The sequence below is a fragment of the Rana temporaria genome, chromosome 5, assembly GCF_905171775.1.
Source record: "Rana temporaria chromosome 5, aRanTem1.1, whole genome shotgun sequence".
Classification (NCBI taxonomy): Eukaryota; Metazoa; Chordata; class Amphibia; order Anura; family Ranidae; genus Rana; species Rana temporaria.
The window spans coordinates 148,494,329-148,514,791 of NC_053493.1; the positions used below are offsets into that span (position 1 = coordinate 148,494,329).

General features: G+C 44.2%; 1 protein-coding gene across 1 annotated transcript in view; it reads left to right on the plus strand.

Moving 5' to 3' along the window:
- Window positions 1-20,463, plus strand: part of SUGCT (succinyl-CoA:glutarate-CoA transferase) — a 1,112,375-nt gene that overhangs the window by 181,088 nt on the left and 910,824 nt on the right. Inside the window, exon 9 of the mRNA XM_040353242.1 lies at window positions 10,804-10,899. Within this exon, the coding sequence (XP_040209176.1) occupies window positions 10,804-10,899 (96 nt within the window). The remainder of the gene's footprint in view (window positions 1-10,803; window positions 10,900-20,463) is intronic.

The following is a 20,463-nucleotide window of genomic DNA, read 5'->3' on the forward strand; positions in this document are numbered from 1 at the left end:
CACTGAATCACTTCCACAGACACCTGAGCCCATGTCTCCTTCCCCCCACCTCGTTTGCCAGCTCTGGTATTCCACCTGCGGACCCTGGACCTTCCCTCTTTAAGAAACACTCAAAACTGCCTTCAAGTCACCCATACATTTATGCTTTTTTTCTTTCTATTTTTTCAATTAAAAGGCTAGATATTGTCACTCCAATTCTGTGTGATAAATTACATATATTGCTTTAATATTTCTATGTACGGTATACTATATAAAAATATTCTGTTTCAGTTTTGACTTCATCCATTTGTGTTCAGCTTTAACAATAAGCTACTTACTAGCCACCTGTAATGTAAGAGTTGTTTCTTATTTAAAAATATCACATTTAAATAGAACTTAGAAAAATAATGAAGTAAAATTGTTCAAGATGTTTAATTACAAGAAATACTAAACCACATATGTTAGAATCCTTGGTTAAATGGAATTCTAAATAAACTATTCAACAGACAGTATAGCAGCTGGCAGTTTTCTGGGGAAGGCTGATGTGAGATGTCCAGATGTGTTTTTGTATAGTATTGTGGGAAAACGGTGAGCTGTAAAATACTACAAATACTATATAAGTCTATATTTCAATGTGGGTCACCTTGTCAATTTGTGAAACGTGCAACATTTTAGAAAGGCAGAGGGGAAGATCCTTGAAACCTGGGTGCAGTTTTGGGTCCCCACAGGTTCTGGCAGCAAGTGCATCCCACAGAAATGGATCTAAAAATAAGGGAAAAGGAGGAGTCCCAGTGTCCAGAAAGCAACACTGACAATACAGAACTACAAGTCATGGCCGTCACAGCGTCCATAAAGGAGCACACTGCTACCGAACAATCAGTTGCAGCAGTTCTCAACGCTGTATCCTGGCCTAGACCAACAAGGCCCAGGCCTAGGGCAGAACGGTAAGTCCCCACCGTTAGTGTAGCGTCAGTCTTATGGGGCGGACTGGGCTAAGAGGCAAATTAGTTTAGCGCCCCCATTAAGGGGTATCACGGTTTCCGGTATGCGGGTAGCATTCATTCTGCAACTGTGGGTGGTGGGGGGCGGTGCTGCCTCCAATTTTGACTGTCTTATCATTTTGACCACAAACCTTCCTCACTGTGCTATATGTTTTCTGCTGCACCATTGGCATGTTTATATTATTATTATTATTATTATACAGGATTTATATAGTGCCAACAGTTTGCGCAGCGCTTTACAACATCAGGGAAGACAGTACAGTTACAATACAATTCAATACAGGAGGGATCAAATGGCCCTGCTCGTTAGAACTTACAATCTAGAAATCTTCTTAGTCCTCTCCATAAAATTATCATAAATTTGTGCTTAAAGTGCTTAGAACTTTTTGGATAGAGTAAGGGAGGGTTATAGCCCCTGTCAGTTTATTTGTTACCATCCCTGTACCATTGCAGAGATTTTACTTCACTTCCTGCCCCATAGCCAAACAGGAAGTGAGAGGAAAGCTATGCAAATTTATGGAATCCATTGCCCCCCCCCCCCCAGGCTCTCAGAACTAGTGTCCCCACTAGAAAATGTCAGGGCGGTCTTAAACAGAAAGGGGCGTGGCCATGACCGGAAGGGGTGGGTCATATTTAAATTAGGGAGTGCACAAGTTTAGTCAGGCCTAGGGCAGGACAAAACCTAAATACACTACTGGCAGTTCTAAACACCCTCTAGTCTCCTCTTAGTGAAGCCTGCAGACATGAGTTCCTCCATGTCCATACTTTGACACTTCTCACTCAGCATGGGTAGGTTAAATGGTACTATAAATTTAGCCCCAAATTACTGGTGCTGAGGTGTCTCACGTTATCTTGGTACAGGATACAAGAGCTTTGCTGCACATGTCTCTGGGCGTACCCCTATAACCCTACCCATCTCTGTGAGACCTCAGTTTTTTGCTAGTGTCCTATAAGTGATGGACCTCTTCTCCCTTACATAGAAATCATTTGCTTCACTAGTTTATTATTTTACTTCAGATTATTCAATCATTGTCTTCTAATTCAGCAATAGAAGCAGTGCATCTGGATCAGTATAACCTTGGCAAAAACCTTACCCGGACCCCACTCTTTTGGGATGGCCTGTAATGTTGCTTTGGGCAATGTATACTGCTTGGGTGCTCACCTCAGACTTAATACAACTTGTGTAGCTAGTCGCAGGTTTCTATACAGGTCCATGGTCCAACCCTATGGAATCCACGCTCTGAATAATGTGACTGGCAAAACCATGACCCCGTTCACGGACCATTGACATGGACAGGTTTATTGTGTGAAGAAGCGGCTTTCTATGGGGGCACTCGCCAAAGAGGAGAAGCCAGGAGTGCGGGTGGCGGATCCCAGAAAAGGAGGATTGGGGCCACTCTGTGCAAAACCATTGCACCAGTGGCGGCCCGCCCATTAGGGGCACCCGGGCACCACCCCCTCTCTCCATGCCACCCCCCTATATGCAATGGATAGATTCATGCACAGCATGATCCGCCCCGTGTGGAAGGGTCCGATCAGCCAGGACGGATGGCAACAGTACTGTGTTGCCCATTGTTAGTTTTGCTAACAAGCAATGCAGCATAAGTAAGGTCTGATGCCTTGTACACACGACCTGTTTTCACGATGAGAAAAATGCAATTTTTTATACTGGTCGTGAAAAGTGATCGTGTGTATGCATCCTAGCAGTTTTCTCGACAAAAAAACTGCCCGCAAAAAAATTGAAACCAGCTCTCTTTTTTCTCGTCGTGTTTCCCATCAGTCTTTTTTTCATTGTGAAAAACGGTTGTGTGTATGTTTTTTTGCGAGGGGAAAAAAACGTGCATGCTCAGAATCCAGTATCCCCTTTATAGTCCCGTTTAACGCGTTGTATGTCACTGCGCTTTGGTCTGACTTTTTCTAAACGTGTTTATGCAAGTCAGGATGGAGAGGAATCATGTCGGGAAAAACTTTTTTCCTGCCGAGAAAAATGGTCGTGTGTACGAGGCATTACAAAGTTCTTTAGGGTTATACATGTATGCCCAGGGGGAATATCAAGTAAAACTTTGCCAACAGACCCTGTTGCTAGTGTTAACAAGATTTATAAGAGCTATAGAGCATTCTGTGTGCAGAACTTTGACTTTGAGTCAGCCTTCCTTGATAATGATACATTAAAGAATCTCCCCTTGTTAGACCTATTAGCATGGTTCAATGAACACAGCCTGATTGTCTCATAGTGATTGATCTGATAGGAGAAAACTGTTATGTCCCCTGGACGCTCTGTGTCTCTCAGGTGTTGCTGGCAAGGCTGCCAGTATCTGCTCAGCAAGTTACACACACAGGCCGATGTACTACCTAACCAGAGCGAGGTTTATTACTCAGAACATTATGGCATTCTTACATGGAGGAGTCTTAATCCAAACAGCTTCTGTTCATATCAGATGTAATCCCTTCTCAGCCTCATGGATCTGCTTCCAGTTCCCCTTACACACTGTCTGACTTCCTGGTACAGCTCCTCCCCCCCCCCATCATGCATCAGGAGAAAGAGAGTAAAGGTCACAGTGATCTATCACAAACATCACACCTCCTTTCCTTCCCCAAAAAAAACAAAACAAAAACGTAACAAGAGAACAAAATGTTGAACACATAACATAACAAGGCAAGCAAGATCAGTTCAGCAAGTAGTATCTCCAACTCAGTTCTGTGATTTTTGCAGCACTTCATGAGCCCTTTGTCTCTGTTTCCTGACCTCCAATGTGTCCCGTAAGATTTCAGCGCTTTGCCAGCGAGGCGTTTGACGTCTTTGACGGGTAGACTTACGAAGAGGCACAGCACCGGGAGGGATAGAGTCGGTCAAAGGTTCTGAAGATGTCAGTGGGCGTCCTACAGACAAATCAGTCTCTGTAACTCCAGGCACATGTCCGGGCTCCTCAGGAATATGGTCACCAATCGGTTCAGGGTTTGGTTGTAAACTTGTGGGATCATGCCAGACACCATGCCATATGTCACCCGCAGAGGTCAGAGTAGACTCTGGTGGGTGGTTAGAAAGAGGGGTCGGTTTTGTCACTAGTGGCCGGCAAATGCGTTTCCTCAATTGTGAAATGTGTCGTCGAACACAAATGCCTTCCTCCAGGCGAACAAGGTACATTCTTCTGCCAAGAGTTCCATCAATAACGCCAGGAAGCCAAGGAGGCAAAGCTCTGTATTTCCGAGACCATACAAGATCACCGGCATGAAACCCCAGACAGCCCGGCGGAGGAGGTGTCGGTGACTGTTCCTGCGGACGAACTAAATCAAGTTTGGTGCGGAGATGCCTGCCAAACATAAGAAAAGCTGGTGACAGCCCAGTAGTAGCGTGTTTCGTGTTACGGTACATGATCAAGAATTCCAGAAGCTTCTCCTCTGACATTCCAACCTGGTCCAGAGTGGACAGTAAGTGCTTCTTGAATGTCTGCACAAATCGTTCTGCCAGCCCATTCGAGGCTGGATGATAAGGAGCTGTTTTGTAGTGTTGGACGCCCAAACCACTAAGGAAGGATTGAAACTCATGCGATGTAAATTGAGTTCCATTGTCGGTGACTATTGCTGTTGGCAAGCCATATTGAGTAAAGAGCTTCCTTAAGACTAGAATGGTAGCAGCTGAGGTAATAGAAGGCATTTGAAAAACCTCCGGCCATTTTGAATGCGCATCTACCACGATCAAATACATTTTACCCTGGATGGGGCCAGCAAAATCAAGATGGAGTCTGGACCACGGTTCTGTTGGCCATGGCCAAGGTTGCAGGGTTCCTCTCTTTTGGGTCGCTGGGCTTGACAGCATCCAGGACATTGAGCAACATAATCTTCAATTGCTGTATCCATTTGAGGCCACCAAACATAGCTCCGGGCTCGCTGCTTCATGCGCACCACACCAGGATGGCCTTCATGCAGTATCCTTAGCATGGTTGATTGCAAGTACTGGGGTACAATCACTCTATTGCCCCATTGTAGGCAACCAGCATTAGTCACAAGCTCACATTTTCTGGCAAAGTACGGACGAAATTCACCTGTAATCCCTTCTCAGCCTCATGTATCTGCTTCCAGTTCCCCTCACACACTGTCTGACTTCCTGGTACAGCTCCCCCCCCCCATCATGCATCAGGAGAAAGAGGGTAAAGGTCACAGTGATCTATCACAAACATCACACCTCCTTTCCTTCCCAAAAAAAACATGTCCATAACTCTAAGTACTTTGACACTTCTCACTCAGCATGGGTAGGTTAAATGGTACTATAAATTTAGCCCCAAATTACTGGTGCTGAGGTGTCTCACGTTATCTTGGTACAGGATACAAGAGCTTTGCTGTACATGTCTCTGGGGGTACCCCTATAACCCTACCCATCTCTGTGAGACCTCAGTTTTTTGCTAGTGTCCTATAAGTGATGGACCTCTTCTCCCTTACATAGAAATCATTTGCTTCACTAGTTTATTATTTTACTTCAGATTATTCAATCATTGTCTTCTAATTCAGGAATCTGGCCATCCAGTCTGAACACAAGAGAATATCTGAGACAGGAAAGGATCTGTGGCTGTATGTCTGGCAATTAGGGAGGTGGACAGGCAAGATCGTGGTCTGTGTACTTCCACTACACGTATCTCTCTTAGTGAGTGGTCTCCAAGTGGCAATCTGGAAAATGCATCTGCATTGCCATGGGTATCATGGGAGTGGTATCTGATAGAATAAGCATAAGCTCCTAAAAATAAAGCGTACCTTTGTAAGCGAGATGCGGTTGTTGTAGAAATTCCTTTCTGAGGGTTCAGTATTGACAACAGAGGTTTGTGGTCAGTGATAAGTGTGAACTCCCGACCATAGATGTACGCGTGAAAATTTCTTGTGGCCCATACAATGGCCAAAGCTTCCTTGTCAATCTGGGAGTAGTTTTGTTCTGCTGAGGTTAAAGACCTGGAGGCAAAAGAAATGGGGCGCTCCGTGCCATCTGGCATGACATGGGAAAGCACGGCACCCAGTCCATAAGGCGAGGCGTCACAAGCCAGGATGACGGGTTTCTTTAAATCATAGTGGACCAGAACTCGAGATGACAGAATGAGTTCTTTAGAAAGCCGAAAAGCTTCTTCACATTTGTCTGTCCATATCCATTTAGCTCTTGCATCCAGTAAGCGATGTAATGGGTAGAGCTGGTGTGCTAGGTTTGGCAAGAAACGGTGGTAGTAATTTAGGAGGCCAAGGTAGGACCTGAGCTGGGTGACATTCCGGGGGGTAGGGGCATGGGTAAGGGCTTTAACCTTTTCTTCAGTAGTGTGTAACCCATGTCGGTCCACCGTGTGGGCACAAAACTCCAGTTGAGACTTGAGAAATTCGCATTTTGAAAGATTGACACGTAAACCATACCTTTGGAGTCTCTCTAGCACCGCTTCAACATTCTTTCTGTGTTCTTCATCAGTGGGACCAGTGATGAGCATGTCATCCAGTAGACATTGGGTGAAAGGTATTCCTGCCAGGACCTCATCCATGATCCGCTGCCAGATGGCTGGAGCTGGGGCTATGCCAAAAAGCATGCGGTTATACTGGAATAATCCTTTATGAGTGTTAATGGTCAACAGATGGCGTGAATCTGGGTGTACTTGCAGTTGCAGGTAAGCTTGCTTTAAGTCTATTTTTGTAAACTTTTGCCCCCCAGCCAGTGAGCCAAATAAATCTTTAAGTCGAGGCAATGGGTATTGATCCACAAGAAGTTGGTTGTTCAGGGCTACCCTGAAATCACCACAAATCCTAATGTCTCCATTATTTTTCTTGACAGGCACAATTGGCGATGCCCATTCACTTCTATCCACTTTGGTTATGATCTTTTCAGCCAATAGGTGGTCTAGCTCTGCTTCCACTTTCTTCCGCAAGGCAAAAGGTACTGATCTTGCCTTACAAAAATGAGGTATAGCACCAGGCTTCAAGAGGAGGTGGGCCATCTTTCCTTTTACGGTGCCCAGAGAGTCCTCAAAAACCTCTTTAAAATGTGACTTCAGGGATTCCACCCAATGGTCTACTTCAGAAAGCAATGGCAAAAGGAGGCATGCCCAGGGCTTTGATCCAGTCCCTTCCATACAGCGGATGACCTCCATTCCTTACAACATAAAGGCGTAGACTTTGACTGCGGTTGCCTAATGCAACAAGGGGTTTTACATAACCCAAGGGCTGTAGTAGTTCCTTGCTGTAGGTTTGCAGTGTGAGCTTTGTAGGTTTCAGCGGCAGGGACAGACCCGATGCCTTTAAATCAGTCCATGAAATGACAGACACAGCTGCCCCTGTATCAACATCCATGGAGACAGGACAGCCATTGAGCGTGACATCCACTTTAATCGCAGGAGTACTCCCAGCTACTCGAAACAGTCCAAAATGCTGGACACAGGTCTCCTCATCAGAGCTGAAACCGTTATTGTCCATATCCACACGGAATGTCTGTTTACGTCTATCTTTTGTGGTAGTGTTCGGAAAGCGAGAGCTGCGGCAAACATGTCCAATATGACCAGTCTTTCCACAGCGAAAACAAACGACACCCTTGAACTTGCAAGCAGGCGCACTGTGAGTAGTGTTACCACAACGGTAGCAAGTCGGGGTCCCAGAGACAGAAGAATTAGGGTGGCGAGGTTTAGGCTGAGTGGCAGGGGACGGGCGTCTCGAGCGTTGAGTGATAGCAGTGTGGAATATTTCCTCACCCTGGCTTGCAGGAGTTGTAGGTGGTGCCTTCAGTAGGGTGGCGTCCCGTGTTGCCAACTCCATGACCGTAGCAAGGTCAGTGGCTTTCGTCAGAGTCAAGTCGGGTTCTGTGAGTAAACGTTTCTGTATGGCTGGGTCGCAGAGTCCCATGACGAACATGTCACGGAGAGCCGTCTGTAGGTAGTCTCCAAACTGACAAGTGGCAGCTAGTTTACGTAAAGCAATGATATATATCTTTATATCCTCCCCGGCCTGCTGCCTTCTACTGTAGAATTTAAACTGCTCTGCGATTTCTAACGGCTTCGGGTTGTAGTGGGCATGTAACGTCTGAATTAACTCAGGCAGGGGCTTAGAGGCCGGCTTGTCTGGAGAAATGAGGTCTCTGAGGGTTCCATATGCAGCTTGACCCAATGCTGTGAGAAAAACTGCAACTTTCTTATCTACAGTCACATTATTTGCTTCCATATACTGTTCCAGCCTCTCCACCCAGGAGCTCCATGACTCAGCTGCAGGATCAAATGGTTGAATAAACCCTATGAAGGCCATGTGTGCTAAAATCCACAATCCTCGTTGCTACTGTTATGTCCCCTGGACGCTCTGTGTCTCTCAGGTGTTGCTGGCAAGGCTGCCAGTATCTGCTCAGCAAGTTACACACACAGGCCGATGTACTACCTAACCAGAGCGAGGTTTATTACTCAGAACATTATGGCATTCTTACATGGAGGAGTCTTAATCCAAACAGCTTCTGTTCATATCAGATGTAATCCCTTCTCAGCCTCATGGATCTGCTTCCAGTTCCCCTCACACACTGTCTGACTTCCTGGTACAGCCCCCCCCCCCCCATCATGCATCAGGAGAAAGAGGGTAAAGGTCACAGTGATCTATAACAAACATCACAAAAACAAGGTCCTGCTTCACTACCAAGACACAGTATAGTGTGTGAGTGTGTGACCTGCTAGGACAATTTTTGGGAAAAGACTATCTGCAAGAAGCTACAAGCAATAGTTGTGACTAGTCCTTAACCACCATGCTTTTTGACTGTTTTTGGGTGCAACTTCCACAGTTTGAGTCCTATTTAACCCTTTCACTGCCACTGACATAAGAATTATGTCAGTGGCAGCAAGGCAATTAGCTTTACTTCCAGGTTCAATGCTGCCATTCCCCACCCTTTGCTAATTGAGCATAATATGTGCTTGATCACGTGTGTGTGTGTATATATATATATATATATATACTCGATCCCGCTGTGAATATACATAGTGGGAACTGATCAGCGGGTACAGTGGATTCAATGTCCTTTGGCACCCACCAACCATATTCCTGCAGAGACACATAATGTGGGTCTGCCTATGTAAATAAGGCAGATCGCCGTTCTGACAGTAGGGAAGGCATGGATCCTGTGTTTATGCAAAGCAGGAACATGGATCCATGTCTCCCCCTAGTAAAAGCACCTCCCATACTGTAGTAAAACACAGGCTTGGCACAAAGTTAACCCTTTGATTGCCCCTGATGTTAATCCCTTCCCAACCAGTGTCATTAGTACAGTGACAGTGCATATTTTTTAACACTGATCACTGTATTAGTGTCACTGGTCCCCCAAAAAGTGTCAAAAGTGTTAGTTAGTGTTTGAATGTCCACCGCAATATCGCAGCCCCACTATAAGTCGCTAATCACCGCCATTAGTAGTAAAAAAAATACAATTAAATAAAAATGAAGAAAAATATCCCATAGTTTGTTGATATTATAACTTTTGCACAAACCAATCAATATACACTTAGTGGAATTTGTTTTACCAAAAATATGTAGCAGAATACACCAAAATTTTGGAAGAAATTAGATTTTTTCGAATTTTTTATTGGATATATTTTATAGCAATAAGTAAAAAAATATTATTTTTTTTTGTTCAAAACTGTTTGTCTTTTTTTTGTTTAAAACGCAAAAAATAAAAAACACAGAGGTGATCGAATACCACCAAAAGAGGGAAAAAAAGGACATACATTTTATTTGGGTATATCGTTGCATGACCACGCAATTGTCAGTAAAATGAACGCAGTGCCGTGTTGCAGAAAATAAATAAAAAATGGCCTGGTCATGAAATCTTCTTGAGCTGAAGTGGTTAAAAAAAAAATACGATAACATTTTGTGTGAAAAAAATTGCAACTGCCACATTTTTATTCTATTGGTTCTCTGGTTTCAGAAAATATGTAATGTTTGGGGGGTTTTAAGTAATATGCAGGCCTAAAATGTGCATTTTCAAAATAGTTATGGCAGCAAAAGGCTTGTATAAATACCACTCAAAGCTAATGGAATGCTGCCAGGAAAACTTTACAACCAGTGGATTTATGCTAGTAAAAATTGCTTTAGATGGGTATCCTATTATGTTTTGTCTTTGATAAACTCTCTCAGTGTGTACAGAGATAGTAAACAGCCTTCCTTAAAAAAAATTACTTTCTGTTCATTCATTTATGTACTTTTTCAGTTTTTCCACCTTGTTAAGTGATGCAACAGAAGCAGCACACTTTTTTTCATATTTTTTATTTATTTAGAAACCCTGGACACTTTATGAAGTAGTACCTGTAGAGGTAAGAATCTTATGCCGCGTACACACGATCGGAAAATCCGACAAGAAAACCGTGGATTTTTTTCTGACTGAATTTTGGCTCAAACTTGTGCTGCATACACACGGTCACACAAAATTCTGACCGTCAAGAAAGCGGGGACATACAACACTACAACGATCCGAGAAAAATTCAGTTCAATGATTCCGAGAATGCATCAAATTGATTCCGAGCATGCGATTTCTTTTGCGCGTCTGAAATGCATACAGATGATCAGAATTTCCGAGAAAAACTTAGTCTGAAAATTTGAGAACCAGCTCTCAAATTTTTGTTGTCGGAAATTCTGACAGAAAAAGTCCGATGGGGCCTACACACGGTCGGAATTTCCGACCAAAAGCTCACATCCAACTTTTCTTGTCGGAAATTCCGACCCTGTGATCGCGGCATAAGAACTTTTAAATGCTACAGTATATAGAAGATGTTATAAAACAAACCATAATATTTGTATTTGTATGCTATTCTATATACATAACAGGCATTATGATGTTATTTTTTTCAAGGTGGCTTGCTTGTCTCACGTAGCTGCCAACTTTCTGAATGGTGGAGTAGAAGCAAAACGTTGGGGAACTGCTCATGGAAGTATTGTCCCGTACCAGGTAAGATTTTAATGCAAAGCACTTTAAGAACAAATTCAAGTAGGTAAACAATGCAATTACTTGTTGACCCTAGTTTGTGCAAATGGCAAAACAATAGGGTAATTTTATAATAGAACACCACAATTGACTAGCCATTTCTGAGCACATCCAGAATCTTTGTAGCATTGTTATAATTTTGCTATTCTGCCAGGCAACCATTTCTCCAGTCTTCAGCTTTTTATTGCCAAACATTGGCTGTCGCGCCGGTTAGCCCTAACAGTTCCATTGGCATCTGTTTTGTTTTGCAGAAGAAACTCATAAAGTTCAGGAGATGTTTAAAAGTTGTTGGTTGTTATGCAATAGCCCTTATTTAGCAATGGCTCAATGAGTGAAAGAAAGGAAGTAGTTGTATTTTGGATTTAATTGTGTTCCTTTTCCAGTGTATAGGACTGAATTCCAAATGTAGCCAGTTGACGATTCGCATAGCATGTAGGATTTTACGCCAAATCGTGCGCTCTTTGATGCAATGTAGCGTACCCATCTGAGCTTTCCTTTGTAGGCCATTAGACTTTCATCTATGCCGATATCTCTTTCTGTCACATAGCTCCATTGGAAAAACTTTAGAATCATTTGAGATACTTCTCAAATTTTCTTTAGTTTTGGTACAGGATGAGTAGTTTTATAAAATTCTTTGTTGTTTTCAAAGTATAAATATTTCATGATCAGGAAAAATTTGTACTCTGACATGACTGTGCCAAAGAATGGAGTGGCAAGTAATTTATTAGTTGTCTAATACCACTTCTGCAGGGGTTTTCCCACCACTCCTTTAAGTATTATAAGGCCCAGAAATTTCCAAATGTCATCTTTGGTCACTGGTTCCCACTTTCTGGCTCTTGGAAACTTCCGATGCGTAGTAGCTAATTGTTGCTCTTGGTACCGGCTTGTCTCAGTAACAATTTTTTCAATATCCTCATCGGTCAGAAATAGTTGTAAGTATGCCAAGGGGTTGTCGTCTTCAATGTCTACTTTCATACCCGATGCTCCAATAAATGGGAATCTTGGGGGTTCTGCGTGATCCGTACCACAGTCAATAGAGCACCAAGTTCACACATCCCTAAGTTCAGTCGCAGAATCGTCGCTGTTGTCACTTTCAGTGTCTGATGACGAATTTCCCACAAATCACTATTTCTCAATTCTGCAAGTGATTCTAATTCACGATCGCAAGTCAAATTATTTGATACAGTAATGTAATCCTAACAGATTACAATGTATTGTGTGTGTGTGTTATGTTTTGTACTGTTTCAATTTGCCGCCGGTTCCACCCCCATGCGTCACGACGCTCGCAGGAAACGGAACCCAGAACATAGATGAACCAGGCGGAGGAACCGGCCATTGCGGGATCCTAGGGAAAAGGCAACTACCTGTACGTGGATACTGCAGTGTAATCCCGAGTGTGGCTCAGGGTTACTGTTTTTGGTACTGAAAATTAACCCCTGAGCCACCAGGGTTCACCGCCAGGAAGGTTAATCACAGATAATAGGTGCATTTATGATGACACTTAGGATCTGATTTGCAAAAACTGGAGAAGTTACTGATTATAAGGAGATGCAGCTACTCATATACTGTAGAGTGATTAGGTTATGGTTTGGGTAGGACATGGTTTTGAGGCAAACCCAACCTGTACATAGTTTGTGGACCTTCCAAACTAATGTGGCCGTTCATCTTCCTGAATTATTGCAAACAGACAAGCAGGGATTATGGGTGACATTGTTGACAACCTTTTTTGAAGCCATGGCCCAGTCATACAACTGGGCCAATTCCACTCATGTTGCTTTATCTATTTTCCTGCAGGTATTCAAAAGAATTATCCTGTCATTACTGATTCTGTCACTTGCTGAAAGGCTGAGCCGGGTACCGGTCCAGGCATCCCAACTCCATTGTTGCGATCTTGCCCGAGGCTGAGCCGGGTACCGGTCCAGGCATCCCAACTCCATTGTTGCGATCTTGCCCGAGTCTGGGCCAGCTCTGTGATGTCAGCCAACAGCAGACTATAGCCAGCTGTCTGCTGAAAACAGGTCACTGGAGTGCAGAACGAACTGCACTCCTGTGATCCTCAGAAGTGCAAACAAACAAGCTCCTTTAAGGATTTTGCCTTGACCTCCAGGAGGTTTTACCCCCCTTCATCACCAGGGCATTTTTTGCTATTCAGCACTGTGCAACTTTGACGGGCATTTGCGTAATCATGCAACACTTGACACAAATTCAATTTATATCATTTTTTTCCCACATTAATTGAGCATATTTTGATGGTATTTGATCATCACTGTTTTTTTTATGTTTTGCTATATAAAGGAAAACATACTGAAATGAAAAAAAAAAAAACATTTTTTTTTCATTTCTGTTAAGTTTGTAAACAAATAATATTTCCACATACATTTAGGCCAGAATATAGCCTGTTATTTTTCTTTGGTAAAAATAACCCAAATCATTACGGTATCTTTTTTTTCTTTACATCCACTTTAACCACTTTAGCCACTTGTCATCTGTCCAGTGAACATTAACTGCAGACAGGCAACACAGCCAGACTAGGCAATGTACTTGTATGTCACCTAGCACATGCACACTAGTACGCCCCCTAGGGCACGCAACAGCACAATTCTGTAACCGGTGATCATGGCACTCCTACAATCACATGATTACAAGTAAAAAAAAAAAAAATGTCATGAATGGAAGCGATTGTGATGCTGCGTTTGGCCCACAGTTATCACATGGTACCTGGGTCAATCACACCACCCGATACCATGTGATTAGCTATAAACAATCACAGTATGTCAACAGTAAGCAAGCAATCATGAATGGAAAGCCAGTTAACTATTGCTTATAACAGTGATTTTCACTTGAATAAGCAAAAACAGTGTAATACAATCCATGATCACTCCCACAGAGTAGTACAGTGTCTCTATGATGAAAGTATGTAAAGAAAAAAGATAAAAATGTTTAAAAAAAATTATACATTTTTTATTTATTTTTTGTCACCAATCAGTATCCCTGATCACTGTCTATATAGTCCAGGGGTGGGCAATTATTTTTTCGATGGGGCCACATGAGAAACTAAAAATATTTTGGAGGGCCGGGCCAAAAGGCTAAACTCAATACTGCATAAAATCAATTGTATTTCTTTATAAAAAGCAGTAAATATCATTGTTGGACAACTGGCACGAGTGCTTGTTATAGACATGGCACAGGAGGGGGACAGAGGCTGGGGACATGGCACAGGAGGGGGACAGAGGCTGGGGACATGGCACAGGAGGGGGACAGAGGCTGGGGACATGGCACAGGAGGGGGACAGAGGCTGGGGACATGGCACAGGAGGGGGACAGAGGCTGGGGACATGGCACAGGAGGGGGACAGAGGCTGGGGACATGGCACAGGAGGGGGACAGAGGCTGGGGACATGACACAGGAGGGGGACAGAGGCTGGGGACATGACACAGGAGGGGGACAGAGGCTGGGGACATGACACAGGAGGGGGACAGAGGCTGGGGAAATGACACAGGAGGGGGACAGAGGCTGGGGACATGACACAGGAGGGGGACAGAGGCTGGGGACATGACACAGGAGGGGGACAGACGCTGGGGACATGACACAGGAGGGGGACAGACGCTGGGGACATGACACAGGAGGGGGACAGACGCTGGGGACATGGCACAGGAGGGGGACAGACGCTGGGGACATGGCACAGGAGGGGGACAGACGCTGGGGACATGACACAGGAGGGGGACAGAGGCTGGGGACATGGCACAGAGGCTGCAAATAAATCATATCACTTCTTCACATCATCAGTATGCTGTGTCTTCCTCCTGTGCCCCTTTCACCTCTCCACAGATCTGACCTGTGGAGAGGTGAAAGGGGCACAGGAGGAGGACACAGCATACTGATGATGTCTAGGTAGGATAGCACTTCACACTCTGCTGCTGGACTGAGGAGGACTCACCAGACAAGGCCAGGGCAGTGGCACTGAGGGCAGGCAGCAGGCGTCGCGAGGAGTCCTGCTCCAACGAAGAGAGTGGAGACCAGGGTCCACTCCAGGTCCGGGCACCAGCATGGCGGCTGGCCGACTGCTACAGTCAGTCGGGCGGGCAGAGCAGGCAGGCAGGCGCACTGGTCGGTCTCCGTCTGCCTTCACTCAGTCCACTCCGTCACAGTGGGGGTGCGTCTGCAGTGTGTCCACTACATCTGCTGCTGTGTGCTATCCCGCCGGTGCCGCTCTCCACAGAGTCCACACATTCTACGATGTTCCTCAGTTTCCCCGCGCTGCTCTTTTGAATAGGCTGGCAGCAGTGTTGTTAGCGCGAAAATGCGCTTTGATAATTGGCTGCGCGGCGGGTGGTGGTGGGCTGGGCGGTCAGAGAGGGCGAGGCTATGCATAATGTAGGAGGACTAGACGCTGCCTGCGCTGCGGCTCACATTCGGATCTTTTTACGGGCACATTTCCCTTATTACGGACTTTTACGAACAGGGAAAAAGTGCCTTTTATTTACGTACTGTCCGTAATTCTACGGACGGTTGGCAACACTGCCCGGGGGCCGGATTAAAAGGTCCACCGGGCCGTAGTTTGCCCAGGTCTGATATAGTCATATGATGATGCTGTACTGTATAAAACTTTATTTACTTTTTAATTTTCCAAAAAAATGACAACTCCAAAAAAGCTCACCATTCCACTTACTAAATATCTAAGACTGTCTACTTTCCAAAAAAGGGTAATTTGGGGAGTAGTTGTTCTGTCTTCGCATTTTAGGGGTCCAAGAAATTAGATAGGCAGTCAGTACACCAGGACTGATCAATTTTCAAATATATATATATACTATAGTTTGTAGACTCTAAAACTTTCACACAGACTAAATAATATATACCGTATTTGCCTAATTTTACGTTTTTTTAAGATTTTTTTGCCTGTACTCACCGTATAAGACGACCCCCATTCCGATGCTTCATATTTCTTTCTTCTGGAGCCATAATCTTCTTCATTTTTGCTGGAGATGGAGCGATGTATTCTATTAATGAATACAAAGCCTGCTTGGATTGGCAGAGGCTGTAACATCATCAGCCCACGCCTCTCTGACTCTCAAAGCCAATCCGAGCAGCCTACTGTATGTAGGCACTCGGATTGGCAGTGGTTGTTACCCCAATCCGAGAAGGCTCTGTATTCATTTGAATACATCGCTCACCGGGATTGGCTTAGCGGTATATACTGTATGTAGCCAAAACTTCATACAGTATTACCGCAAATCCAGCAGGCATCCGAGCAGCTGACCCGGCGTATAAGACGACCCCTGCTTTTTGGCCAGTTTTTTTAAGTGTAAAAGGTAGTCTTATACGCCAGAAAAAATAGTAATGATTTGGGTTATTTTTACCAAAGAAAAATAACAGGCTATATTCTGGCCTAAATGTATGTGGAAATATTATTTGTTTACAAACTTAACAGAAATGAAAAAAATATGTTTTTTCTTTTTTTTTTTACTTTTCAGTATGTTTTCCTTTATATAGCAAAACATAAAAAAAAACTGTGATGATCAAATACCATCAAAATATGCTCAATTAATATGGGAAAATGATATAAATTGAATTTGTGTCTAGTGTTGCGTGATTACGCAAATGCCCATCAACGTTGCACAGTGCTGAATAGCAAAAAATGCACCTGGTGATGAAGGTGGGTAAAACCTCCTGGAGGTCAAGGCAAAATCCTCAAAGGAGCTTGTTTGGCTGCACTTCTCCTAAGGTTTACAGGAGTGCAGTTCGTTCTGCACTCCAGTGACCTGTTTTCAGCAGACAGCTGGCTGAAGTCTGCTGTTGGCTGATATCACAGAGCTGGCCCAAACTCGGGCAAGATCGCAACAATTACATGTCACATTAAAGTTGAGAAGCGGGGGGGGTTGCTGCCGAAAAGAGAAGCGGGGGGCACTGCGGACAGTGACATGTCACAATACCTTGACATCTTACCTTGACATCTTACATTAATGTGAGAAGCGAGGGGAGCTGACTTCTTACCTCTTCTCCCATGCAGCCAGCGAGTTGAGAAAGAGGGTGAGGGGCTGAAAATGACTTCTCACCAGACGGGGCCTCTTGTAATTTGGGAGGCCCTCCGCAACTTTGTGGGGCCCTAAGCGGCTTGTATAGTAAGCCTATAGGGCGGATCGGCCCTGCTGGTACCATCAGAGACTACCATCAGTGACCGTCAGCAGTGCCTCTGTCACCCATCAGTGACCATCACCTGTCACCCATCAGTGACCAATATCAGTCATCCATCAGTGACCGTCACCTGTCACCCATCAGTGCCCATAAAGTGCACCTTTCACCATCATAGACTGCCATCAGTGGTGCACCTGTCACCCATCAGTGACCATCGTCTGTCACCCATCAGTGACGATCACCTGCCACCCATCAATGACCGTCAGCAGTCATCTGTCACCCGTCGCACAGCCTATCACCAAAAGTACCCCTGGCATAGTCCATCACCAAATTACCCATCACACAGCCACCATCAGCAGTGCACTACCAGCCATGTCCAAAATAGCCTGTTTTATCGACCGTGCTTCTGTCCACCGTTTGAACTGCTTCCACGTGAACTAACCCAGGCCTTTTTTATCGACTATGCTTCTGCCTACCGCTTGGACTGATCTGTTGCCCTGCTAATGTAGTACACAGAGGTCTCACATATGTGAGAGCCTCCAGAATTGTTTTTCTAGATGGAGAAAACAATTTTTTGGGTTTTCTCAGTGTTTTGTAATTTCCGGATTACGGTCTGGATTACGGAGGCTTCAAAGAGATGTGGGTGAGAGAGGCCACTACCCCTGTGCCCAGCTCTTACCTGACCGAGGTCCTCGGCCTGCTGCTGACTGAGGCCGCGTACACACGATCAGTCAAAACCGATGAAAACGGACTGAAGGACCGTTTCATCGGGCCAAACCGATCGTGTGTTGGCCCCATCGGTCAGTTATCCTTCGGTCAAAAAAAAGAGAACTTGCTTTAAAATTTGACCGATGGACGCCTAACCGATGGGTCAAAACCGATCGTTAGTATGCAAAAGCATCGGTCAAAAGGCTGCGCATGCTCAGAATCAAGTCGACGCATGCTTGGAAGCATTGAAGTTCGTTTTTTTTAGCACGTCGTGTGTTTTACATCACTGCGTTCTGACACGATTGTTTTTTTAACCGATGGTGTGTAGGCACATTAGACCATCAGTCAGCTTCATCGGTTAACCGATGAAACAGTCCTTCAGTCCGTTTTCATCGGTTTTGACTGATCGTGTGTACGCGGCCTTACTGCCATCATTTCCTCTGCCTGCTACATAAACTGACGACACATTTGTCTGCTAACTGTACTATGGAAATATTTAGCTGTAGCAAGAGGCAGTATGTTTATGTAGGGCTGGAGAGCAGGACAATAATGAGTGTCTGCAGGTAACAGTGTACCAGGACCAATATTTTGGCTGTGCTGACCATGTCTCTGCCTGAATAATTCCTTTGGACAAATGCTTAAGCTGTGCTGGCAATATCCCTTTACTGACTATAGACTATTAGGTAGATTCAGAGAGATTGGAATATCTTTAGGGCGGCGTAGCCTAGCCTGTTTAGGCTACACCGCCGTAAATTAACTAGGCTAGTAGTGATTTTCAATCTACTTACCTGCTAATCTACGGCGGCGTAGCCTCAAACGAGCGGGCATAAGGGCGCCTAATTCAAATGACTTGGAGAGGGGCGTGTATCATGGTAATGAGGCTTGACCTCACATTTTTGACTTTTTTTACACTGCGCATGCGCCAGCCGACTACATTTCCCAGTACACATTGCGGCTAAGTACGCCGTACGGGCCTATTGATTTCGACGTGGACGTAAACTACGTAAATCCCGATTCGCGGACGACTTACGCAAACGACGTAAAAATTTCGAATTTCGCTGCGGGAACGGCGGCCATACTTAACATTACTATTCCACTAGAGAATAGCTCTAACTTTAGGCGGCCTATCTCTTACGGAAACAACGTAATTCGACTGCGTCGGCCTGGCGTTCGTGAATCAGCGTATCCCCTCATTTACATAATCTACGCCGGCCGCAATGGAAGCGCCATCTAGCGGCCATCAACAACATTGCAATCTAAGATAGGACGGCGCAAGCCGCCGTATCTTAGATATGTTTAAGTGTATCTCTGTTAGAGAATACACTTAAACATAGGTCGGTGCAGATTCAGAGTTAGGTCGGCTTATCTGTAGATAAGCCGGCCTAACTCTTTCTGAATCTACCTATATATATTCCTGCCTGGATAATTACTTTTGTTGTCGCTAAGCACATCCCTGCCTGCTGCATGAGCCAATGCTCTCCTCTGTGGACTTTTACCCTTTCCTCAATCGAATTAATTTTTAAGTGTAATTCATGCTATGTGTTAGAAATATGAAGGGCCTTCAAAAGTGTGATAGGTCGTCATGACCTTAGATGTGTAACTTATGCCTGAAGATGCTACTTGAATGTTGGGCCTCCATATGTGGCCAGACTGTGTAAAAGTCTCACACATGTGGTATTGCCATAATCAGGAGGAGTAGCAGAATGTATTTTGGGGTGCAATTTTTTTTTTTTTGTACATGCTTTGTGTTATAAATATTGCGTAAATGGACAACTTTGTGTAAAAAAAAAATGCATATTCATTTTCTTTCCACATTTTCCAAAAACGTTTGGAAAACAAAATGACATGTTCAAAAGACTCATTATGCCTTGAGAATATACGTTGGGGTGTTTTCATTCCAAAATGGGGTAATTTTGTGTTTCCATTGTCCTGGTGCCTTAGGGCCTAAAAAAAGTGTGATAGGTCGTCATGACATTAGATGTGTAATTTATGTCCCTAGAACACCTGACGGTTCTCCCTGCATGTTGGGCTTCTGTATGTGACTTGGCTGTGAAAAGTCTCACACATGTGGTATTGCCATACTCAGGAAGAGTAGCAGAATGCGTTTTGGGGTGTAGTTGCAACTATGCTTATGTCATGTGAGAGAAATAACTTTTTAATATGATAATTTTGTAGGAAAATTTTGAAAAGAATTGTGTGAAAAATTACAACTTCAAAAAACTCACCATGCTTCTCACCAACTCACCATGCTTCTTACTAAAGATAGGCCATCAAGTGTAATCAGGTGTGATCAATTTTCAATGATTGGCACCATAGCTTGTAGACTCTATAACTTTCACAAATACCAAATAATATGCACTAATTTGGGCTATTTTTATCAAAGATATGTAGCAGTATAAATTTTGGCCAAAATTTACGAAGAAAAAATGCTAATTTGCTAAATTTTAGGTCCCTTTTTATTTATAGCACAAAAAAAAACCCAGTAGTGATTAAATACCACCAAAAAAGCTCTATTTGTGTGAAAATAAGGAAACAAATTTCATATGAGTACGGCGTTGAATTGTCATTGTCAAAAATGTGAGAGCACTGAAAGCTGAAAATGTGCCTGGGCAGGAAGTAGGCAAGTGGTTAAGGACCATCTTGCACAAATTTCAGGCACAGAGAGTGATTGTAGCAGTTTCTTCCAAAG